We start from the raw sequence: 26,123 nt of genomic DNA, 5'->3' as shown, positions 1-26,123 counted from the left end.
TTGGAATACAACTCCCATCATTGTGCTCCACTCCTGTCTGCTGTTATGAGTTCCAGCTCTACAATACATGCTGCCCCATCAATAGGTAATTCACCTGTTCTCAGGTCAGCTTTAGATTTTGGCAATTCTCCCATAGATTCTACATTAACATGATGGATTCACTCTGCTAGGCATTAAAATATCATGCATGATAGGCTAGTCTATAAAAATCAATTGTCTGTGTTTCATTGTTAGCAGCTCACCTACTGGTAATAAGAGAGAGAGAAAATATTACACTCGCTTTTAGAGATTTAAGATCATATATTTTCATTCCATTCTGGATTGCTATTAACAGGAAAAAATAACAGTCAATATAAAACTGGTATATTCAGTGGACAATAAAATACAACAGATGCAAGATTTTTCAAAAGGAACATTTCAGAATTATCTGAAATAAAGTAATGTAATTAATACATTAAACAAACATTTAAAAGAAGGATGATTATAGTTCTGGTTATGGTAGGAAATGGTTGTTAAAAGCCTTCAGAAGTCCAGATAATGTAAGTTTGCTTGGTCATAATTTCTTATGTGATACATGCATTTGTAGACAAGCTAAACACAAGAGATTCTGTTTGCAAATTAGGGACACTTTAGAGTTCCTTTCACCACTTGGAAGTTACTGCCGTCCAGCTTTTTCCTAGGCCATCATTGTCCTTTCCAGAAAATGATACAACCCTAGTGTGGGAAAGAGCCATGGCATCTGCTCTCATGCACTGAAATAATTTCAGAAGGGGCACTATGTTGAGAGGAATGCAAGAGACTTGCATTTTGGGTGGTATAAATGTGTTAAATTGAATGAATGAATGAATGAATGAATGGATGTTCTATGGGACTTCCTTGGGTCCTCTCACTGCAAGTAATTGTTGTGTTCCCACCAATCCTGAGCCCTTCATATTGATAAGGCTGGACTCTCTTTAGCACAGAAGAAACAACAAGAGGAGGTCCTAGATAAGGCATGCTGAATCAGTAGGGGAGCTTTCCATCCAAAGAGTGGATGGAGTGTTCCACTGGAGTGTTCCTCAGATAATGAAATCAATGTTATCTGAGGAACACTCCAGTGTTGTTATCCTAGAGTACATCCTACCCAGAGAAGCTACAAATTCGGGGGACAGACGCAGCTGGATACTCACTCCGGGTCTGGACTATCATTCTCAAGATCTCAGAAACAGAGATGATAACATGTTAGACTGGAACCCCAAAATCCCACATTCCCATGTTCCACTTGGGAAGAGACAGCAAGAACTGATGTGTGCATGCATCTGCTGGACTGATTAAGGTTCATACTGAACAGTATGTGCTAGAGCCAGCAGTGGGGTCCTTCTCCTCCTCCAAAGAGGAGATACCATATGGCTCTGGGTCCAAGTATAGTCTGGTCTTGACAACAATTCTTTGTCATCAATAGAAGATTCCTCAGCCTCTTTCTTCACATGCTTCCTGTAGAACTTTGGGACAATATGCAAGGCGTGCTCTATGGAAATTATGTCTGCTCAGAAGTGAAGCCAATAAGATTAAGGACATGTTTGTGAAAGTGAATACCTTCAACCTGCAGCAACTGATATACCCACCTGCCTAGCCTCTGTGTGTTGAAAACAATATCTAAAAGATATGGTATGCATATAGGCAGGCCCATATGTACAATCTTTACCTTTGATTTTGCAGGGTAAGAATCTTATCCTATCAAACCCATGCATGTTGGTCTCTGCTGGCATGCTTGGCAGTTAGATGTCACATCTGAAGGCAAGGTAGAATGTGGCTAAAGTGATCAAATATGATCCACTGCTTTTCTAAGCACTATATTTTTTTATGAAGATGGAAGTAAGCCTTAAGATTTTCCAGCTATCTGCTTTTTCTTTTTTGAATGGGCAAGATTTTCCCACTGTAACTTGAAGAAGAAAATATGAAAAACAAAAAGCCTTTCCAGGCAATAATTATAGAAGTATCTTTGTGCAACAAGTCAATTCCCTCCTGTTGCTTTCTGGCACTCCCAACAACTTTGAGAGAACTAATCATAACCATTGTAAACTTTCTTAAGCTTCCAAGAAGGGCAGAAGGAAAGATTCCTTGAGGGTACTGTGGCTTTGCCCACAGGACCAAACAATGAAGTGGGGGAGCGGGGGACTTCATTCATAGAGAGATGAAAGGTCAGGGAAGGCATATAGTAGAGTGTGAGCTAAGAAAGGGAGAGCATGTGGATATGTTCACATGAGCAATGGCACTGGCAAACAGTATTAAGCAATTCTCTAGAGGTTATTCAGGAAGAGTTATACTGTATGCCTGTTGTTCATACATTGTTTTGTTGTATAGGTTTTCTAAAAAAATTAGTAGATTTGGGTTGTGTTAACTTTAATCATGTGAGAGTACTCCTTGCTCAGCTGAACCTTCCCTTAACCCTTTTCAAGTCCTTACTAGCCACACTAGAAGTTATTTTCTAGAAAAAGGAAGAAGTCATCCTTTTCTAGAAGTAAGCTGGGAAGATCAAAGTACAGTCATCTTCTTGTACTGTATTCCAAAGAAGAGAACCATATTCTTCTGGATATATACTTCATCTTTAATTCCACAGGGAATAAAATAAACTAGCTGACCTGGTGCAGAGCATCTGCACCCCTAGTTCTCCCTGTCTCTTCCCCCATCCCTTCAGCCATTCTCCCCCAATCCCTTCAGCCCCAGTTCATTCTCCCCTGGTGGCCAACCTGGCCGCTGCTTCCCCTCTCTGCTTGGTGGCCAGCTGGCCGGCCTGGCCACCACTTCCCCTCACCACCTGGCAGCCAGTCAACCTGGCCGCCATTTCCCCTCGCTGCCTGGTGACCGGCCGGGCCGCTGCTTCCTCTCACCACCCAGCCAGCCTGGCCACTGCATCCTTTTGCAGGTTGCTTGCCTCCCTCTCCCCCTCCCCTCACTGACAAAATCTCATGAGAGCTGGCACACATAGAATTAGCAACGGGTACGCCTTAGAGAAATAGATAGATAGATAGATAGATAGATAGATAGATAGATAGATAGATAGATTAGATGGGTTGGATGACCGTTCTCTCTGAATCTGGCCCATGGCTTGGAAGGAAGCATGAGCACACTTGTGTTCCCTGCCTGTACATGGGGACAGAATGTGTGAATGCCACCTACACGAAAAAATCCAACACTTAAAGTAATGTGCTTGATTTCAAGATTCAACGACAAAAACCAACTGAGCAGTTTTATTCTATGTATTTGATTGTATCCCATACACATTACTGGAGTCAGTTTACACATTCAGCTGCTAGTGATTAGGTGCAGAGAACTGATTCCATGCATCAATGAACCAGGCCTTACTTCCAAGTAAATTGTGGCTGGGATCATGCTTATAAGACTTCCGAGAACATAGTTTGTACCTGCAGGCAGCTTATAAGAGATATTTATGAAAATCTATATTTGTCCACTCCAGGAGTGGCGCCACCATTACGCGAACTGGTTCAAAGAACCTGGGCTGCCACCTCTTGGAGGCCACGTGTTGCACCCTAGCCTGGTCCCTGCATCTGACGTCAGGTGCAGGGGTGTTATTTCACTCGCAAATGGGGCCATGCAACCCCGTATATGAGCAAAATCCAGCCAGTGCCACATTTGCAGCTCGGTTGGAGCAACTTTCCCTGCCTTTTACAGGCAGGGAGTGTCAATCCCAGCCATGCTGGAAACATGGCACTGGCCAGATTTTGTTTGTAAATGGGTGTTTGTGAGCGAAACCAGTGCCGTGTGGCCAGGAGTGTGTGGCCAGGAGCACCTCTTTAAAAGGCAGGGAGAGCTGCTCCGGCCACGCTGTGAATGCAGCACTGGTCAGACTTTGCTCGCAAATGGGGCCTCCCGGCCCCATTTGCAAGCTAAGCTATGCCCCTTGAGTCTGACGTCAGATGTGTCTGATGTACGGGACAGGGCTAGGGCCGCAGCTGTGGGCTGAACCCGGGCCGCTTCTGGTCTCTCTTGACTGCTGGTCCATTCAAAAGCCAATTGTCAAAATGTTAGCATTCAATGTAAATCGTTGAGGAAGCTTATTCTAACTGCATATCTTTGTTTAGATTTTATGTGTTTTTAAGTTTGATTTTTAAATGATTATATTTTGTTTTGGTTTTGTAAACCGCTCAGAGCTGTTGAATAGGGTGGTATAGAAATGTATTAATAAAATATATATATTTTAAAAAATGTCAACTTTTTTGTTCTCCTTCTTGTCTAACATAGAGGACATATATCTTCACCTTCCTACTGAGTTCCCGAGTCTTCATTCACCCCCATGAGCTCCTAGCTAAAGTGGGGCAAATTTGCCTTAAACAGAAACAGCAACTGGAGTCTGGAGTCGAGGCAGACAAGGTACATGACAACGTTTTCACTGGTTTAAGTAGCAATGTGCTTTCTTTCCTTCCTTTCTGAAATCTGTATAAGTTATTGCCAGATGGGTTCTTCTTACTAATGGACATAAGCCTTAATGTTCACAACCCTCTGGTCCAAGTGTACTTACTTGCTATTTGTGTGTGTAGTGTCCAGTATATATGTGTGTGTATGTATATGTGTGTTTGTGGGTGTGTATACACACACACACACACACACACACATGCACGCTGGCACTTTCCTGCTAGTTGTACTTATTTGAGAGGCACAGTACTACCATTTTTGATATGAGAACTGGATCTCATATTGGCAAACAGAAAAGAACCTTCTTCCCAAGCAATGAGCTTTAGCCATGCTGGCTGTTTTACTCAGCTGTACTGTTGTGAAAACTGCAGCTATGATACAACAAACATGGGCATGTGAATCATCTTCAAAACAGACATCTGTGAATTTCAGCCTAGGAGTTTGCATTGGCCATGCTTAGACATAGACCCCATTTGCTTGTAACACCAAACCAGAGTTGAATGTGGCAGAGTTCGGAATTTGTGTATGTCCAGATGTGTGGATCGGCAGTTTTGAAGCAAAAGCAACCTGCGGATTCCCTCACCGTGACCAAACTCCAGTGTGAACCTCAGATTTGTAGTGAGTTTTGCTGCTCCAACATGAGGTTTGGAACAGGCAGAGTGACGTCCAAACGCAAAAATCACCATAACCGTGCTGAACCGAAATCATAGAGAGAGCAGCCCAGACCTGCCCAGGAACACACCTGCTCCATGCCTGCCATGCTTCTCACTGGCTGCCTCTCTGAGCATTTGCCCCGCCCCCTGTCTCTGTGCTCCTCAATCCATTTAGCCTAATTTTTTCCTCACAGTAATACGTTTTCAGCTCAGACTGGGTCTTCCTAGACTTCCAGGCCCCCAATAAAGTGTGCCCATTTCCCTCTATGCTTGGACCCTGTAAATAAATGTCTTGTCTCCCATCAATAATATTGATCCTCTGGCATATTTGCTTAGCAGGCAGCCATATATGTTCTCAAGTTCCTACTTGTTTGGCTAAACACACATAACTACTTTGTTCAGGAGGGATGTGTTTTCAAATAGCTTCACTAAAAATCTTGATTACAGATGTGCATTTCATATTTTTGGAGCTTTTTCAGTAGAGCAGTTTTCATTTTAAAATCAGCAAAGATCTATTATGGAGGACTCATGAGCATTGAAAAGTCATCATGCTGCTGATCAAAACTTCATACAGTGCAAAATGGCTGATATGTGAGGAAAGGGGGGGGAATGTGATACATTATAAGATATCTGTATAAACAAATTATAAAATCAAAAGCTGGCTGAGTAGCATGTGAACAGAAATATTGGCAAGCAGCCAGATTTTGTGGCTCTGTGGTCTAATACTTATCATTCTTGCGTGACGTCACCAGCTACTAGCAGAATCTCATGGAAAGTGTTCCAAAAAAATATATTTGGTGACTTGAAAACAAACTTTAGCACTATTCAGATCCACTTGGGATGCTTTGCTGGGAGGCTTTCTCACTTAAAAAGGAGAAGCTCTCAAGAGTTCAAAAATACTAAGCTGTAATAAATATATCAGCGGACTGTAAACCTTGCCAAAAAGAGGTGAGTTAACTTTACAAGCATATAAAGTAGAAACAAACATGCAATTAATATTGTCCTACTTGGGAAACCAAGAGAATAATATGTTGAGCTAGACTCAAGGCATGTAATTTAAATAGTAGAACATTGTAACCTGCACAACTGGAGACTGTGCTACACACATCCCAGCAAATAAAACAAAAGAGGATTGTTTCTATTATCTGAATATCCTCCTTGTGTGTGTCAAAGATATCAAAAGTAAACAGAATTATTTTTAAAACCACTCCCTTCCCTGTTAGCAACTCCATTTGGAACTGAAGGTTTCTACCAAGCAGCCAGGTTTTTAAAAGATATTAACTTTAAAGTTTAAATGAGACAGATTACACAATAACACACACACACACACACACACATCCCCATTAATCCACCTCAGACCCTTTGTACAGATGAAGGAAAGGAAAGGAGGGGGAAAACTGAACAAAACAAAATACCACTTTCATCAAAACCTGGATCAACCACAAGTCACAGGTATCACTGTTCCATATTTAAGTCAGAGAAGAGTTCATGGATGCTTTCCCAAAGGGATTTCCATATATATAATATAATATCCTTGATCCAGCCTTTGCATTTCCTGTACAGATCAGTTATGCCTTGCAATTCTTTAGTAACTCTTTTCTGGAATAAATTCATATCCCAAGGAAATTGCTGTGTCTCCCACAGATTGCACTTTAGTGAGTTGTTAAAAATCAATAAAGAGCTGTTGGGTTATTTTAAAAAAATAATATGCTGGAGACTAGAGATTGCTTTCCTTGTACAAACCTTTCACCAGTAGAGGAAATTCTCACAACGCACCTTCCCCTTTCTCTTAAAGGGGAACCTGTTTTCCTGGAATCCCCTAGAGCTCTGTAAATTTCCAGGCCAGCAGGGAAGTCACCAAAGGGATAATGGGGGAAAACACTCAGAAACTTTTTCAGCTGACGTATCGAGAATGGCAAACAGAGGAAATTACTTCTCCTCAGAGTTTCATTAAGAGCAATATTTCTGTTCCTGCTCAGAGCAAAAAATAAACTCTTTTCCCCCACTGAGAACTAGATTCTAATTAAATGTCATTTGGATGTACTAATATGCTCAAAAAGGGTCAAGAAAAGCTATAACAACAAAAGAGACATTAAAAGTAATGGATAAGATAGCCTGTAACCAAGGAGGATTTAGGAAGTCCCCACCCTTCAGAGCATGGGTGTGAAACTATAATGACTCAGTAATGAGGGGAGTATAATTTCCATCTCTCTCCAACAATGCCCCACTGGAATTTGCTGAGACTTCCTTCTTTGGCCACTGAAATTGGATTTAAACCAGTATGCATGTACACTGGAGGAAGTGCTACTTGAAACATGATTCCTGCATAGAAAGGGGAAGGGTGAGGTCATAACTTGGAACATTGCTTTGCATGCAGAAGATCCAAGATTCAATTCCTGCCATTTCCAGTATTTATTTATGTATTTTTTTTAAGCAGATAGCAGGTGATGGGAAAGACTTCTGTCATGCTAAATTGCTGTTGCCAGTCACAGTAGACAACAGTGCGCTAGATGGAACAATGGTTTGACTCAGAATACAGCAGTTTTATATATTCAACAAGTTATTCTAGTAAAAACTAATCTGGCTACTTTCCTGTCACTATCCCTACAACTGTACCAAATTTGGTTCAAAACAGTTAGGCGGTCCACAAGTTAGCCCACTTGCACCTCAAAAGTTTACATGTCCATCATCTTGAATTGGGGTGGATGACTTCATCACAGACTACACCATTGAGGTGTCCCTGTGTGTCATTCACTACAACTGTTCCTAATTTGGTTCAAATCAGTTAGGTGGTTCACAAGTTAGCCCACTGAGCCTCAAATGTTCACATGTCCGTCATCTTTGATTGGGGTGGATGACATTATCACAAACTACGCTGTTGAGGTGTCCCTATGTGTATCTGCAACTGTATGTGATTTGTTCATATTGATCTAGGCATTCCAAAGTGGATAGTGGGGGATGGACACATACACAGAATGCTGGGTGATCTCATAAGCCTACTGGAAAGTAAGCTAAAAATATATGAATGTCTTGAACCATATTTGCCATTTTGTCACACCACTCACCCAGTTTGGAGAGATCTTTTTGAAGCTTCTCACAATCTGTTTGGGATTTCACTATCCTGAATAGTTTAGTGTCATCTGCAAATTTGGCCACTTTGCTGCTTACCCCAACTTCTAGATAATTTATGAACAAGTTAAAGAGCACTGGTCCCAGTACCGATCCCTGGGGGACCCCACTTCCTACCTACCTCCTTTGTGAAAACTGTCCATTTATTCCTATTCTCTGCTTCCTGTCCTTCAACCAGTTACCAATCAACACATGAACCTGTCCCCTTATCCCATGACTGCTATGTTTACTCAAGAGCTAATTTATTCAAGAGGTAACTTACTGCTAACTTTACTCAAGTAGGAAGTGTACTTTTGTACCTGCGTTCAACATAACATGTGAATGACTGTATCTGTGTACAGATTTGTACCTGTGTACTTGTATGAGTGTTGAACATAATGAGGGCATTCACAGAATCAAAAACTGTGTTCTACCCAGGTTTGGGAGCTGTGTGTGCTCCCAATTTTTGGTTGTGTGGAAACAAGGTAAGAGGAAAACCTAGGTAGAAATGGTTGTGTGGAAGCAAGGTAGGAGGGAAAGCTACACACGTTTTCCTCCTACCTTACTTCCACACATCCGAAATTTGGGAGCATACACAGCTCCCAAACCTGGGTAGAACACAGTTTTTGAATCTGTGAATGACCTCCATTTGTTTGGAATTCTTCTCCTGGAGAAGTACACCTAAGCAAACTCTCTTACATGGTTTGGAAAATTAGCCAAAACATAACCTTTCTTTGTACGAGGGCTGGAATAGACTGTGCATACTGCTTTTCAACTTGCCAGCAGTTTCATTTTGGGCATATTTTAAATGGTTTAAAAATTGTTAAAATTGTATTTTTGTTTATGTTTACAAAATATTGACATCAAGATAAATGCAGTCTAAAACAATTTTTTGTTTGTTTTGTAACAAAATCCATGAGGATTTTCAGGTTGAACATAGCAAGACATAAAAATAAACGGCATGATCCTTCCAAAGCAAAATACATCCCATTGGTTTCAGTTGGAAAGTGTTTAAATCATGCTTAAATCAAGATGCTTAACTTGGATGGATCTTATCGAGAATTAATCCATTGTATAGATGGCAGGAGGCAGTAGCGCTTTCTGACAAAAAGTACTGTAAAGCAGAACAACATAAGCTACTAAAACTTTATACGAACAGTATTTCATTGATTCTTTGGGGTATACACAAGGCTGTTATACACAAGTACTTCGCACATAATCAACTGCAATGCTTGAGGATGCTAAGCCTATGATTTGTACATACCTGCTGTCTTTCTAGTTAACACATTTGGTGGGAAAGCTTTTTTGTTAGACCAGCCCTAGCCCAATGTGGCTTAACTTTTCCATTGTTTTTATGTGCCCCCTTATTAATTCAAAGGGGGCTTGGGATACCATCTGCTTACTCAGAAGTCATATTCAATGAAGGGTCTGGCTCCTTGATTAAGTGCTCTGTGTTCTTTCTTAGGCAAAGCTCAAGTCCTTTGCTGCCAAGATCATCCAGCTCTTGAAGGAATGGACTGAAACGTTCCCTTATGACTTCCAGGATGAGAAATCTATGAAAGAGCTAAAGGAAATTGCTCACAGAATCACACAGTGTGATGAGGTAAGGAAGAAAAAAGCACAAACAGGTGAAAGAACCACCACCACTGGTGCCTGCCTGTGCCATCCTATAATTTGTCTTGTTAGATTGGAAGTACTTATTGGATGCAAGTTTCCTTGGCAACTCTGCTGAGCTGTGAGCACCTTTACTTGTCTTAAAGGTATAATAGGACCAGAGCAGTTTACCCTTCAGCTTTTTAGGATGCCCTGTTTTTTCCTTCCAGCTTCTGCACAGCAAATGCCCTCATCATCTGCAACACGACTGCTATATAACCTACAAGGCCTGTTGCCTCTAGCAAGCAATTGCCACTGGGAGGGTCACTCAGTTATAAGATCTAGGCTAGAGCGAACTCCTAGGGAAAGAAGCATGCTGGCCACTCCCTAACATACCTACCTTATCCCTGGCCATCAGAGTTGCCAGGTTTGAAGCTATTCCTGGACATTTTGCCCCCTGTATGTTTTCCAATATTGTATTTCGAAGTTGGCAACCTATTTCCCAGTATGGGATTGGTCTCAGCCTAAACTTATACCTGATTGTCAGGACTGAAGTACTTATGCAAATGAAACAAAGGCTGGAAGCCAAAGGGTTGTATGATATACTACAAGTGCTTTAGGCCTCTATGATAAGCTAGGAATAAGGGCCCTGGGCAGTTGCACTCCTTTCCTCCCAGGAAGACTCCATGGGAAAGGGACTTGTTGGCCTCATCCATCATCCAGAGGAGCACCTGCAGAGACCTTGCTTTGCTTGCCTCCTTATCCGTAGATGAAGAAAAATGAGAAGCACCAAATACAGCTGCAAATGAAGAGACAAAAGTCCATGGTGCTGTATACACGTTTATTTGAGCCCAACATTTGTCAGCCAAAGCTTTCTCCAGGGGCAAAATATTATCCAATGTAATCCTGTTACAAAAAGACTTCTCCAGAAACAGGTAACAATACCTTAGAGTAGCCAAGCTAATGAAGCACTCATTAGCTCCTCCCAGGAAGACTTCACAGGAAAGGGACCTGTTGGCCCCATCCATCAGCCAGAGGAGCATCTGCAGAGACCTTGCTTTGCTTGCCTCCTTTGTATCAGAACAGCCTCTGCCCATTGTCCTGGGACTGCAGAATTTAAGGGAAGTCACTCTAGCATCTGTCATTGTCTGAAGGGTTAAGGACTACTGGGTTATGTTTACATTATTTGTTGTTGTAAACTGCCTTGGCAAAGCAGGGGTATACAGTACTGTGCATCTTTAAATAAAATGTGGGCTTTTCAGCTCCCTCCTTTGACAGACGCTCCCCCAACTGAAAAGCGCCTGGATGAGGCTGCCTTCAGTTTTGGGATGGAAGGAAGGCAAGATTCAAAAATAATAAATAAATTAAACAAACAATAATTTAATGGCCACAATGTGATCAGTTTCTTAGTCTCAGGTTGAAGATAATACATTCCACCACTGTTTCCAAATCTCACAGTACAGTTAGAAAAGTGCTTCTTATCAGGTTGATCTGTCTGTGCAGGAAGGTATGACTCATCAAATGTGGTGCCAAAGTTAAAACTCAGGTGGCAGCTTTCATTTTTAAACTGCTACTCACACCTTATTTTTATGTTGGTGGATGTGAAAAGTATTACCTTCCAGTTAGGGAAATAAAATAATAGTCAGCAAACATTAAGGAAAGAAAGAAAGAAAGAAAGAAAGAAAGAAAGAAAGAAAGAAAGAAAGACTCATACCAGTTCCTTGAAGGGTTGCAGCAAGATCTATATTTATTTACTCAGACATAAGTCCAGCTTAGTTCAGTGATATTTGCTTCCTATGCCTAAGTATGATTAGGGATACAGCCTAAGTAGTGAGAAGGGGAGACAAAGAAAAGTCACTTTTATTTGAAGAATCAATTCTGAATATAATTTGAGATTGGTCACAAAATTGTGGGAATGTGCTTGTTAAAATGTCAGTAATCAAAAGCTGAAGAGCAACAAGTCTGACAGCATTGCAGGAGGATAAACATCACCTTATTAAATGCTTAGATCGTCAAGGTGCTGTTTAGCGTAGCTGCTCAAGTTTCAGTATGTCAACAATGTTGTTTACCTGCATGGCATTAAGACACAACTGCCTGAGGCCAAGAGGACTGTATTAAGATTACACTATTTAGAATGCTTTGTGTGCAGTTGTACACACCCTATAGTAAAAGAAAGCCATTTTATGTTATTTCATGTTCAGTTTTAATTATCTAGGTGATGGTTTCCTAAATTGGAGGGAACGTTGTTTGTTTCACATTTGTTGCTGAGGCAAAATCTGAATTTTCTTTTTTTAAAAACACACCTTAGCATAATTTGTTTTCACACGAGGCTACACTGTGGAATAAGCTTAAATGGTCAACAAGATCAAATGTAGCATGAGAAACTATCAAGTATGCAACAAAGAGAAGGGTATATGTGTGTGTTTGTGTGTATTCATGCGTACATGCTTGTGCTCCTACATTTAAAAAAAAACAATGGTCTAAGGCTAGCAGCTCACTTTCCAAATAATGTATAATGAAACCAAACCAGATCTCTGTGTTTTCCCACTGTGAACCATGTACAATTAGATCAAGTCACTTTAAAATTGGGGATACAGTGCAATTATGTGTGGAGAATCCAATTGATGAAAAAAAAAAGTGGAAAAATCACACCTTTGCGAAAACTGCCCATGCACAAAAGCATAGGCTTCCAAACATGCAAAGTCACTTTTGAGGAAGAATAAGTATTTATAGAAATAATACAGGAAGCTTTTGCACATCCCTGACAAAGAGCATATCTGTGCGTGCTTTTGTGTGTATTTGGCCACCAGGCTGGATCTACCCATGTAGCAGAGGTAGCATGAAATTCAGAGTATCACTTCAGAATGCAAGAAGGGGATCTCTGTTTTTGAATGCTTCCCTATGTGAAAAACTACCTAATAGTGGCTAGACTAGAACCTCCCTTTTTGGTTTGTTTTAAAAATATAATTATAATGACTGACATTCAGAGAAGTGTTCTGAGGATACAGAAGGAGCTGTGTCCTCGCAAGGAAATCACTGGCACTTAACTCATCCAGAGTCTTCGCAAGCAGCAGAGCTCATGCATGAGGGGAGAGGGCAATGAAATCTGCTGATCCCCTCTGCCTCTGTAAGCGCTCTTTGACATTCATCTCTATCTCTCCATCTATCTCTAGGTTTTAGAGGCCCTGGGCATTTCACTTTTGAAACATTTGTGGTTATATTTGCTCTGCATATTTCTATTAAGCAGTGGCACAATAGGTTAAAAAAGATTTTTTTTACTATTTCAAGCTTTTCTTGACATTAAAAAAATAGATCGCATACAAGAAACAGAAGTAAACATTCTGACATTTGTTGTGTTGTTTGGCCTGGAGACTCTAGAATGATATAAACAGGATTTCCCCCCCCCTGAGTAATCAAAAGCATACCAGAGATTTCAGAAACCAGGAAGGAGGAAAGCCCAGGTGTATTGCACAGGCAGCTCTTTTAAGTCTCAAGGTATATCAAGGCAAGATCAAAGAACATACCTGCCTGTACAAGTAGGGCAACTAGTTCATGACCATTTGTTTGAGGTCAAAATTGAGCAAGAGCAAGCAAGGAGCGACATCAACAATTTATGCATACTCATCTAGTTGTGGCAATGTCATTCCTGCTTATGCCCAACCATGAAATAAGACCTTGTTTCCAAGGTGCGAGAAAAATGTTCCCCTTCAGCAGTTCAGCCAGTCTACATGTTACACTGATGACATGGGAAGCAGTCCAGTTCTACCAGTTTAAACTCCTGAAAGCTCCATCCAAAAATGAAAGCTGGGGTATTTGGCCCTCCGCTTTCCCTGTCATCCTGGTAAGATGGATCCCAGTGGAATCATAATTTGTGTTGGAGTAATTTCCTGAGTTGTTAAGTCTCTTACTTTATCTACCCCCAAAGCATACACCCGTACCTCTCTCCCCACCCTTCAGAGGTGTATTGAGTTCTTCCCCCCCCCCCCCCGCAGTGGTGGCATGCGCGCACATGCACACCCCACTGAGAATCCCAGCTGATGGAAAGAGGAGGGGCAGAGTTGGGCCAGCCACCAAAGCAAACGGCTGGGGGCGATGATGGGCCATGTGTATGTCTTCCTTCCATCAGGCAGGAGGCTGGCTGATGGAAGGAGAAGGGGCAGAGCTGGGCCAGCTGCTGAAGGAAGTGAAGGCAGAAGCCCCAGCCAAAACCATCTGCTCTATTACAGCTCCACCCCTGCCAGTCATGACACACTTACAGCATGACCCTATCCATGTTTTCTTGAGAGTAAGTCCCATTGACTTCAATAGAGTTTACTTCCAGGCAGTGGCATAGGGAGGGCCTAGGTGGCCTCCACCTGCCGCCCCCCGCCCGCTTGGCAGCAGCCCCCCCCCCCCCCCCCGCCACCACCGCAGGGTCCCCATGTGAATTATGATGGCCTTCCCAACAAATGAGCCCAGAGAAAAGGGGCACCATGCTCACTGTGATGGGCACTCCCCTCCCTAGACTCCTCTGTCAGGGAGGCTGCCACTACCGTGTGCACAGCGGAAGAGAAGGGGCACACAATTACAGCTCTGCCCCTGCTTCCAGGAAAGCAGGCTGAGGGGATTGCAGACAAAAGCTCTTTTTTAACTCAATGCCTGAGTGTGGGAAGTGGGGTGACATGCCCCATCCCTGTTCTTGATCGCCACATATTGATTTGAAAGTTGCAAGAGGGGTTATGCTTGAAGGTTCCCCATGATGTAGAGAGAGCCCTGCACATGTCTGGTTGTACATTTGTAGCTACATTCTCCAACCTTTAAATGGACATGTGTAAGTCAGGAACAGAGAAAGCACACACACTTTCAATCCCACCCCCATGTCTTGAAAGAATATGTGAAATTGGCTTTAGTGTCTATGATAAATCACCATCTACTGCCTTCTTTAGTACATACAAAAATTTCCCAACCTGTTTTGGAAACATGTTACAAAGCCTTTGACATAGGTGGCAGTACTACATCAAACACACATTTCCAACTGAATTGAATTAGTAGGGAAGACAATATTGGTGGGAGAAAAGGAAGAACTCCTTGAGATAAGAATAAAGACATAGCCTTTTATACCTGGAGGGGGCCCAGCTCTTCAATCCTCTCCCAGCCAACTCTGTGCCTTCTCAGTCACTCATGACTGAATGGCTACCCACATTTTATGGCTTAGGGAAGGGTGTTTGGGAAGCATGTTTTCATTTCTAGCCAACTGTAGAAGGCACTAAACTGCAGAAGGTACTCCCCAATCAACCTGGAGACAATTGACTGATGGGTGCTTCCTTAAGGCATAAGACAGCCCTAGGAATACCTGCTCTAAAATCAGAGAATACTGTTAATGTAATGTTGTGCTAATGGCTGGCCTATCAGGAGTATAAAATGTAAACAATGCTAGCATTTCCAGATGTCATGACAGCGAAGACTCAGACCATAGGCTTGGGTCACTTTTCAGCCTTGAAAGTCAATAAGGCAGGAGGATATTCTAAGTAAACTTGAAAGATAAAGTAATTCATCTGCAAGAGGTTCACTGCTGTTCAGGACAAACCATTGAGGGCTGAGGGTTTGTGCATAAAGTGAGTTGATACTGCATTGTTTTATCCTAGTCAGAAATTCCTTAAGCATACTTCTATTTAACAGACGATCTAGAATTTTCTCAGGCAACAACCAAAACCACTCTGCTTTCTGGATTAGGAAAATGGAACTGTCAAGAAGATCATTAGCCAGATGACACAGAATCTGCTGATGGCCCTTGCTGCACGCAATCAGTACCAGGAGATCCGAGAAAAGTTTCGACAACCCGTGACCGACAAAGGCACAATCCTGAAAACTAAGCCTCAGTCATCACAGAAGGATATACTGAGTGTTTGTTGTGACCCATTGGTCCTTGCACAGCAGCTAACACACATTGAACTGGTGAGTGAGTGACTGTCCATTCCTTAATTTTCCATCTACCTGAAGGTCAAGGGAAAACGGTACTCCCACCAAATCCTGTCTGACATGTAGTCAAATGTTTCAGAAAGGCAACTCCAAAACATCAAAATGTAGCCAGGGGGTGAAAGAGGAAAGAAATGTAGCTGTTGCAGAAATGAGGAACCCAATAGATCTAGAGGGAGTCTTAGCTGGATTGCTGGTCTCTCAGCGGACCAGGGCCATGTGCAACTGTTCAACTTGGAGGATCAAATTCTTGCTCCTGATCTCAAATTTCTCAAGGGGTGGAATAGTTAAGGACAACATCAAAAGCTTGTTGTCCACTAAATAATTCTAAATAGTACTGCAGCCATCCAAATCTACCCATAAGCTATTTGTATGCCCTGTGACCACCACTATAAAAACAGAACTTGGGGAACCCTAGAAGATGCTAGCAAAAGCAGAAATGTTTTCCAGGTTTCATCTCTTTTAAAGGCCCAACCATATACCTTTATCACCCTCTCTTTTCCCTGCTGTGCATTGCAACTGCAGTCTATTTTCTACAGCAGAGCGGGAATGAGGGGTGAACAGTGACCATTGGAACAGCAAGCAGGTACAACCACTGCTGCACACACTGTCACTGCTTCCAACTTTTAAAGTCTTCTGCTTAGTGCTTGGCAGTACAGGCTGATCCACTTTGGCTCATTCCTCCATTTTTGGCAGTCACAAGAGTCAGAACAGTCAGGGCAGAGAAGGATAGAGTGGAAAAGTCATAGGAGAGAAAGATGTGGGCCCTCAGGCATGCATGTGATTGTGTGAAAGATTACAAGGTGTGAAACCTTCAAATAAAGGTTTTAGGGGTTCATAAACTGTGTTGTTGTTTTTTAATTATACCCTAACTTTGTGTCAGAGAACTGAAGCCCAAACAATTCTGTTATATGAATGTCAATTAAGATCCAGCTTTGCAAGGATGCATGTCACAATCCACAACTCTATTCCTGTCCTATGTACGTGTTATCTTAACAGTCTTTGCTGTCTTGCTGTTATTAGGAAAGAGTGAGCAACATTTACCCTGAGGACCTCATGCAAATTGTCAGCCATATGGATTCCCTGGATAATCACAAGGTGTGTGCAAACTGTGAATGTTATGATGATAGCGAACAGGAGAGGTCACAGGCAACACACACCTGTGTGCAAGGCTTATAATGAGGAAAGGGTCTGTATAATTCAGAGCAATAAGTTTGACAAACTTTTATTGTTTCTATACTAGTTTAACTACCATGGCTTCTCTAAGCAATCTTGGGAATTGTAGGGTGAAGGTGCTGAGGATTATATATGTAGATCAAATTGAAGTCCTAGCCACAAGTTCTTATGAACTACAGTTCCCAGGATTCCCTGGGGAGAAAGAATGCCTGCTAAACTGTTTTAAATCTATAGTGAAGATACACCCTCAGTAACCACACAGAGAGTGAGGAAATCCCAGCAAATGTAGCTCAACCATGTTGAAATAACAAGAAACTAGCTGGGCTGGGCACAGACAATTTGTGCCTCTAGTTCCTGCTACCCACCACCAATTTCTTCCCCTCGCCTGCCGCTTTCTCCCCTCTGCCCACCTGGCGCTCTCCCCCTCGCCGCCTGCTTGCTACTTTCTCCCACCACCCTTTCTCCCCACTTGCCATTTTCTCCCCACTGCCTGAGCTTTTATTCCCCCCACCACCACCGCTGTTTTGTTTCCTACCTCGCTTGCCTGTCCACCAGGGCCGCCACTTTCCTATCCCCTGCTGGCTGCTCACCCATGAACTCTTGCGAGAGCTGCCACACATGGGATTAGCAATGGGTATGCCTTAGAGAAATATATAGCTAGATAAGGCTTCTAATAATGATAGTTCTGCACATATTCCAGAGTCTCCACTTGTTATTACCACTCATCAGTTTTCATAACCTCTTTAATGCGTGCTTTACAATCACTGTTTTAATATATGAGATGCCTTTCAGGGCTAAACTAGCTGTTATGTTAAACGTGTGTGGAAATCCTGTTCTTGGAATTCCCTATTTTTTTTTTCATTACAAATTGCAGCCATTGGGCCCCCACTCTGCATTGGAATCATGTTATAGGGATGGGGGGTTAACCTTTTGTGCATATCATTTTCCTACTGAAAATTATCTGCCAAAACTTATATTTGCAGCAAATATCAGTGAGGAGGGTTGCTATTTGCATCAGATAACAGTTTCCGGAGCCAACATCACCTGTGAGAGTTTTTCAGCAGGAAACCAACATGGGGAAAGGGTTAAATAGGGACCAGCCAACATGTCCCTATTTTCCCATTCAGGTGAATGGGTAAATAGGGACATGCTGGCAGTTACAGTTAAAGCCCCTCCCTTGCAAATCATTTCTGATATAGATCAGGACTCTTTGCAGCTGCTTTTTATAAGAGAAAAAATATAGGGAGTCCCAATATTTATACGGTCGGAGCAGTAAATATTTTTATGTATACACTGTCAGAGCAATATAACACGAGGCTCAACAACAACCGAGGTCAGCACTGATTCCCTGCTATAATGACAGTTGGCCTCCCACCTATACTACTTACTCTTGGATACTGATATTGCCACTTTAGGATCGGTCTTCTATCCAACTATCTAGTGCTTTAAAGTGTTTGAAACATCTTGTACATATCAACTCGGGAATCCTAGCAACAGCCCTAAGTCAGTATTACTATCCCCATATAAGATAGGAGGCTGAAACTGAGAGAGAGGCTTGCCTTAGGCCACCTAGTGAGTTTGTACCATTTGCGTAAGATTTTAATCAGAGACATCCTGGTTCACAATGCACTCTCTAGCCACTGTACTACACTTTCTCTCCACTGTTAAATTCATTAACGGTTTGCGAGGCCTCCAGTGTCAGTTTGCCTTCCAGTTCCTGTTAGCAGTAGTTTGAATGGTAACAAAAGAGTGGATGACTAAATATTGAATGGTGCATGTCATGTTATTTACTCTCCTGAGAATGGAATGCAAGAAAGTAGAAAGATTATAGCCTTCAGGGTTAAACCACACTTCAGGAATGCTTTTAAGTTTCCTGAACTGGCAAACAACAGTGCTGAACGTTGATAAAGTGAGGGAGTGAGAAAAGAAACATATTCTAGCCCTGCTAAAACAGTAACTTTTTCATTACACTTTTTCTCACAGGCCAGACCTATAGCATTTTTCTTCCTGTTCATGTTTTATCTGACCTGCACATGGAGGATAAACACAAAATTCATTTTGTTGAATATGACAAAAAAATCCTCTCATCCTCCCCACTTGTCTCCTAGGTGCCCTGCAGATGTTCTGGCAGCTATGGGAGAATCATTTATCTGTGAGCAGTTCCCACGTGGCTGGAAGAACATCTAAAGGCCACCATAAGTAGCAGTTATCTGCAACATAGCAATTATGGAATTCAGAGGTCAAGGAAATCTGCTGGGGTATTGCACAAAACTGGGATCTGTCTAGACACAACTAGAGCAGATTAAACATAATAATTTACACAAGAACTTTTTATTTAGACTTTCATTTCTTAGGCTCCCATGCAACAAATATTATATAATGTTAGATGTTAAACCTTCCTTCAAAGTTTAAGGCAGTTCTAGGTTTCTCAGCTATATAAAGAAAAAAGTCAAAGAATGAACACACAGTGTACTTGTAGACAGTAGTTTCTAATGTTATTGAATAAAGTCCATCTCTTAAATAACACAAAATGAAGCTGAGCCTTTCTGCCCACTAGACTGTCCACACTATACTTTTCACCATGTTGCTCCTAACAAAAGCAAAAGGCTCTTGAAGGCAATAAGCAAACCCATTCTACTTTTCATAACTCCAGGAAATAGGACTATGAAAATATTTGCCCCTTTCTCTCTAGGTTAAATTACCCAATTAGTTGCATAGAGCAAGGTTTGAGAACTGCATAAGATAAAGATGTTTGTACATCGTTCACTCATTTTTAGGCTACTTCTATACTATGCAGGAAGCAGAAACTTTATATACTTGAAGCTAAGATGCGTTAATTACTAGAGAGGTCTGAAATGGAATTTTTTTCATCAAACAGTCAAAATTCAAGAAACAGCATTCACCTTATACTTAACAGTGCAAGCAAAACCACACATGAGATGGAATTTGGGGCTGTGGGAGTTCCATTGCCCTTCACACTCTTGGATCAGCCAGGGATGGGGGTGATTTTCAGTAACAGCCAGGAGCACATCTGTATGTTTAGAACAGACTTCCCCAAACTGCGGCCCTCCAGATGTTGCTGAACTACAACTCCCAGCATCCCGAGCCACAATTTATTGTGGCTGGGTATGCTGGGGGTTGTAGTTCAGCAACATCTGGAGGGCCACAGTTTGGGGATGCCTGGTTTAGAATATGCAAGCTGAATCTACTTGTATGGGGTGCATGTATATCACTGGAAACATTTGCAGTTTATTTTCATCAGTACTTTTTACAGGGGTAAATATATGATCTTTTCCTTTTCAGTGCCGAGGTGATGTTACCAAGACCTACAATCTGGAGGCCTATGACAACTGGTTTAATTGCCTCAGCATGTTGGTGGCTACAGAGATTTGTAAGGCAAGTACCGACAAGGGTATGGAGTCCATAAAATGAGTAGCTTTTCCATCTGCAGAGTCTAAGATTCTGGGACAATCTATTCTAAGCTGCCTTGGCCAAGGATCTATGCACCTCAGCCAAATTCTTCAAAGTAATTTCTTTAACCTGTGGCCTGGCTTGGAAGCTACATTGCATGGTAAACACACAATCTGCGCATTACCTGAACAGCATGATTGCTGCTTCACTTGGCTCTATTCCATGCCACTTTAATATTGTACATCTTAATGAAATCTTGTGGGATCATCATGCCACCTTCATCTCCCTGGGGGGCGGGGGGGGGGGCGGGGCAACAGACATCATGGCAAAGTCCCACATGACTTTCTCTCCTAAATATCTTTGTCATGTGCTTCTGGCACATGTTGGATGAAGCCATGGGGGACAGCAGTCATATTGCTCTGATAATATATGAATTGGGTCTCAGTGACAAAGCAGGAAAACTCCTGGTCATATGAGCTCACTCTGTGCTTTTTAATAAGCAGTGCAGCTCTGATCTAGAATGCACAGTGTGTAGGTGTGAAGGTGCTAAAGTTTCCATGGCTACCACGAAGCAGTCCTTGCTAAAGCAGTTTACAACATGTGCCAACTTAAATTCATTTTACAATATATTTGTACAGTTTGTGCCCAACTATGTAAAATTTTAAAAAGGGAAGACTGTGAGCACGAGGGTGGGGGCTCTGTGTGTGTCTTTGATTATTTGGTTAAAACTTCACATTTATAACCTGAGCAACTTCCCTAGTGTCTGCCAAAACCTAATACAAACAAATATTTAGACTTACCACAACAGAAGTGTCTCCTCTGCACACAAAAGAGTAGACACCAACCACACCTATGATTCCTAATACATCTCAACATCTAATAGGGAAATGAAAGTTTGTCCCAATACATACTTTTCCGGAAATGTGGAATCAATGTGGTAGAGGAACTCTGCTGCAATAAAAACTTGGGGTGTTGAAGGAAAATAATTCCAAAGAATCTTAGGCTGTATTCAGATGTAACATCAAACCATAGTTTGTAAAACCAAACCTTGGCCGCATTATGTCTGAGTCAGTTCCCATGAGGAGCTACCAGGCCATCCTAACCAGAATATTAAACCACTGTGCTGTGATTTGCTGCTATGTTTTGAATTCACAAACCACCATAGTTATGGCCACTGCTTCACTTCAGGAGGCTGCTGCCCCATGGAAATGGGAGGAAGCTGAATGCTGAGCAGATTATTATTATTATTATTTTATTATTTTACATTTATACCCCGCTCTTCCTCCAAGGAGCCCAGAGCAGTGTACTACATACTTGAGTTTCTCTTTCACAACATCCCTGTGAAGTAGGTTAGGCTGAGAGAGAAGTGACTGGCCCAGAGTCACCCAGCTAGTTTCATGGCTGAATGGGGATTTGAACTCAGGTCTCCCCGGTCCTAGTCCAGCACTCTAACCACTACACCACACTGGCCTCTCTCTCTCTCTCTCTCTCTCTCTCTGGCAGATGTGGATCAAAAGCAGACAAGCAGCTCTAAACCACAGTTTGCCTATTGAATTTCTGGAAGCTCAATCCATAGTATGGCTTAATTATGATTAACGCAAATCACACTGCAGTGTCTGAACTGAGCCTTAGAGTCAAGTTACATTTTGGCAGACTCGTGTACTAGTAGAGTCCTTCTATTCTAAAATGCTAGAGTACTAGCATTTTAGACTTCAGGTGAACAGCAGCATTTTTTATTTCAGTGCCAGGACAAGGACACAGTGAATGGGGCTCCTGCCCCAGACATAAAGCTAAGAGAGGGTATTAGGGAGCCCTGTGCTACATGTCGCCAGTCACCTCCTCCTCCATGTGGCAGTGCAGGGCTTGGCTGTTTGGCAATGCTTGGCTGAGGCACCCAGGCTGCCTCTGCTGGCCATGCTCTGTCTATGCATCCAGGGAACATATCCTCAGGTGCAGAAACAGCTGGTCCCATCAGTGTTTGCAAACTCTTCCACGTAAATGAAACCCCTAAATTGAAAATCTACTGGTGCATATTAGGCTTGTGCCTGAAACTTTTCGGAGGCCATTATGAAGCCCTCTGAAACGTTTCGGCGCTGGGGGCAGTTTCAGTGCCAAAACGCCGACGGGGGTAGCACTTTAAGGGCGGGGGAGGGTGTACTCACCCCTCCTGCTGCATTTCCCCCGCCGGCGTGCTGTTGTTTTGGAGCCCCTTGGGGCAGCAGCGTTCCTCCCTGCCGCCCCGTTTCCCCCATCGGCCAGAAGTGGCCGGAAGTCACGCGCGCGCGCGACTTCCGGCCACTTCCGGCTGACGGGGGAAACGGGGCGGCAGGGAGGAATGCTGCCACCCCGAGGGGCTTCAAAATGACAGCGCACCGGCGGGGGAAATGCGGCGGGAGGGGTGAGTACACCCTCCCCCGCCCTTAAAATGCTACCCCCCCATCGGCACTGAAGATCTTCGTGCACATCCCTAGTGCATATGCTGATAACCTCCAGGCTCAACTACTGTAACGCACTCTACGTGGGGCTGCCTTTGTACATAGTTCAGAAACTACACCTGGTACAAAATGTGGCAGCCAGACTGGTCTCTGGGACAACTCAAAGGCACCATATAACACCGATTTATAAAGAATTGCACTGACTGCTTATATGTTTCCTCGTGAAATACAGAGTGCTGGTTATTATCTATAAAGCCCTCAGTGGCTTGGGTTCAGGGTACTTAAGAGAGCACCTTCTTTGTCATGAACCTGGTCACCTATTAAGATCATCTGGAGAGATTCGGTTACAGTTGCCACCGGCTCATTTGGTGGCTACTCAGGACAGGGCCTTCTCTGTGGCTGCCCTGGGACTTTGGAATATGCTCCATGTTGAAATAAGAGCATCTCCTTCTTTGTTTGCTTTTAGGAGGACCCTCAAGATGCCCCTGTTTTCTCAGGCCTTTAACAAAGATTAATTTTAAACTATTTAATTTGTTTTTATCTTATGTTTTTACTTTTTATTCTGTGACATTTTAACTGCTTTTACTTTGTTTTATATTAGTTGTTTTAAATTCTGTACACTACCTTGAGATGCACATATCAGGCACTATAAAAACATGATAAATACATAAATAGATAAATTTTAAAAAATAAGTTAGCACACAGTTTCACTGATAAGGGAACTACATAAGTTAAGTTGATTAAACTAATTTGCTTGCATATTTGAAATAAAGTTTAATGTTTTATGTTCTGGGCAGAATCTCTCTCTCATCAAGCATATTTAAAATTTTGGATCACAAGCCATCAGTGTTTCACAACCAAATATTGGCCAATATCCAAACTAAGAAAGCACTGGTGCTGCTAAGGCACGTAGTACAGGGGAGGGGAGATTTTCATCAATCTCCCCTTCGCTCTGAAGCCCACTATGGCCCAAAAAACATGCCACTGGGGGCTGTGTGACGCTCAGGGACATATTTTCAAGAGTCATGGTCAGCTTCAAAGATTGATGAAAATTGCCTATTCCCCATAGCACACATATAGCATCACTTAGTGCTTCATTAGTCTAGATGTTGGCCAGTACCTCTATCCTACCATCTCTTCTCTTCACAGGCACATTTCCTCGGAACAACATATTGGTATTTTCTAGCTTTAAGGGCAGAATGTTTTATATCTTTTTGGTATCTGTTGCCAGGGCCATTCTTGCATTCATTTTCCTTTACCAGGAGGAAATTATTCAAAATCTTGTTTTGTTGACCATCTCTACCTAAGGCTCCAATTCTTATCATGCAGAATTTTAGAATCCCACAACACACTAGGATTTCATAATCTTCCAAAGATACTGCAGCTCTTTTTAATAAAAAGGGGATCTCAATCCAGTACCCTCAAGGCTTCCTCTAAAAACAAAAGACTGCTGTCCGGATGAATTCATCTGGAAATTTTCTAAATAAATGCTCTTAAATTGTATGTGGCTAGAGTGCCCCCACTTTGCAAATGTTACTCCCTCCCATTTAAGACATCCTTTTAAAATTTCAGGTTGTGAAGAAAAAGCAACGAACAAGAATAGTGGAATTTTTTATTGATGTGGCAAGAGAGTGCTTCAACATTGGAAACTTTAATTCAATGATGGCCATTATCTGTGAGTACTCTTTGGCAAGGCACCCGAGGGCAATGTGTCTGATGGCTTCAGTAAAGTGATAGTGTTTGAGTAGATACAACTTCCCACTGAGAATGAATGCTGCACTCTCAATGATAAATGGGCATCATATGTATTACCAAGTGAAAGACTCCAAGTAATCAAAATGGAGAAGATAAAGAAAAGAGAGAGGGGGTGGTGTTTGTGGGGAAGGTATTCTGCATTTGTATATAGGGATAGATCACATAGGACTTTTTCACACATTCTGCAGTGGCAAACCCAAACACAGAGAGCCTATTCTCATGAGCAGCCTAACTGAGGCTAGGGCAGCCCAGCCTGGGTTAGGCTGCTCGTGTGCAGTGCCAGGGTCAGGTGTAATCCCTGCTCTGCCACAGAGCCTAACCCTACTTTTAAACCTGGCCGTTAGCAGGGTAAAGGGTGCAAGTGTGGCCTTAACTCTGCAGGTGGGATCATGTCTTTGCTCGGGCTGCTAATTAAAAAAATTAGCCCTCAGATAGGTTAACTGGCATTTTGTGGGAACACCAGGATGTTTAACGTTAAATGACTTGGAAAACAGGCACAGGCATAGCAGAAGGAATCTGATCAGGGGGTGGGGCACAGGATCAGTCTCTTGAGACCAAATTTTTCCCTCCTACTTGGTTAAGGAATATTGACTGTGGTTAAGCAAACAAGGTTCCTCATTTAACCCAAATCCTTATCCAAGATTTGAAGCTAGTTAAGAGGATAACCAAGTTAGCCTTAATGTCAGTGTTGATGGTTTGGTTCTGACAATAGAAAGTAAGTTGGAGGAGCTGCCAGCTAAGATTCTGGAGCCATGCGTGCTCCTGATAATCGATCATGTGAGCAGCAGAAAGGTTGGGCAGAGGTCTTGAAGTGATCATGTGCAAGGAGTCAATCATAGTTGGTCAGTGTAGGCAGCCAACACTAATGATCTTAGATTTGGAATAGGTCAGCTACCTGTGCTAACCATCTACGAGTGACTCCTTGCATGCTATCACTTCCTAATCCTCGGCTGACATTTTCACACAAAACAATGCACACATTGGGCCCAATATAGTTCTAGTAGCACTCAGTCCCTTTCTCTCCATCACTCCGTGATGATGTCGATTCCCATACACATTAAAATATTAATCCAGCCAGTTGCAACGAATGAACATTGCAATGCAGATGTATCTCAAGATGTGCATTGATATTCACATTGTTTATACATATGCAAGTTTGCTTCCTCCCAGGATCTCCCTTTCTAGACTAAGCAATTTGGTAATATCAACACAAGGAAAAAATAGTTTTCCACTTATGGTAATGCCATGGTGGGGGGAAGTATTGCACACAGTGGGAAGAAGGCAAGACCACTTCCGAGTCTCTGAAAGTGTTTCCTGAGTGACACAACATCCTAATAAATATGCAGGAATATTTTAAATAATTTGCTTTAAAATTTCAATTTGTTTTATGCTTTCATTTCAGCGGGTATGAACTTGAGCCCTGTGTCACGACTAAAGAAGACCTGGTCCAAAGTCAAAACAGCCAAATTTGATGTTTTAGAGGTAAATGTTTTGAACCTTTTGCTGTATATTGCCTTAAAAAAAATGACTGCGTCAGGTGTATTTGTTGTTGTTGTTTTAAACAAACCCAACAAATCTCTGTATAGTTGTGTGAAACCTTATTTCATAATTGTTCTCTGCATAA

General features: G+C 42.3%; 1 protein-coding gene across 4 annotated transcripts in view; it reads left to right on the top strand.

Moving 5' to 3' along the window:
- RASGEF1A (RasGEF domain family member 1A) overlaps window positions 1–26,123 on the top strand; it is a 349,237-nt gene that overhangs the window by 313,086 nt on the left and 10,028 nt on the right. For all 4 annotated transcript variants that reach the window (XM_053304658.1, XM_053304656.1, XM_053304660.1 and 1 more), the window contains 7 exons: window positions 4,243–4,371; window positions 9,640–9,777; window positions 15,480–15,701; window positions 16,746–16,820; window positions 20,202–20,294; window positions 24,317–24,419; window positions 25,902–25,981. In XM_053304658.1, coding sequence (XP_053160633.1) covers window positions 4,243–4,371; window positions 9,640–9,777; window positions 15,480–15,701; window positions 16,746–16,820; window positions 20,202–20,294; window positions 24,317–24,419; window positions 25,902–25,981 — 840 coding nt within the window. The remainder of the gene's footprint in view (window positions 1–4,242; window positions 4,372–9,639; window positions 9,778–15,479; window positions 15,702–16,745; window positions 16,821–20,201; window positions 20,295–24,316; window positions 24,420–25,901; window positions 25,982–26,123) is intronic.

The sequence above is a fragment of the Hemicordylus capensis genome, chromosome 3, assembly GCF_027244095.1.
Source record: "Hemicordylus capensis ecotype Gifberg chromosome 3, rHemCap1.1.pri, whole genome shotgun sequence".
Lineage (NCBI taxonomy): Eukaryota > Metazoa > Chordata > Lepidosauria > Squamata > Cordylidae > Hemicordylus > Hemicordylus capensis.
This window is presented reverse-complemented; position numbering and strand designations above follow the sequence as displayed.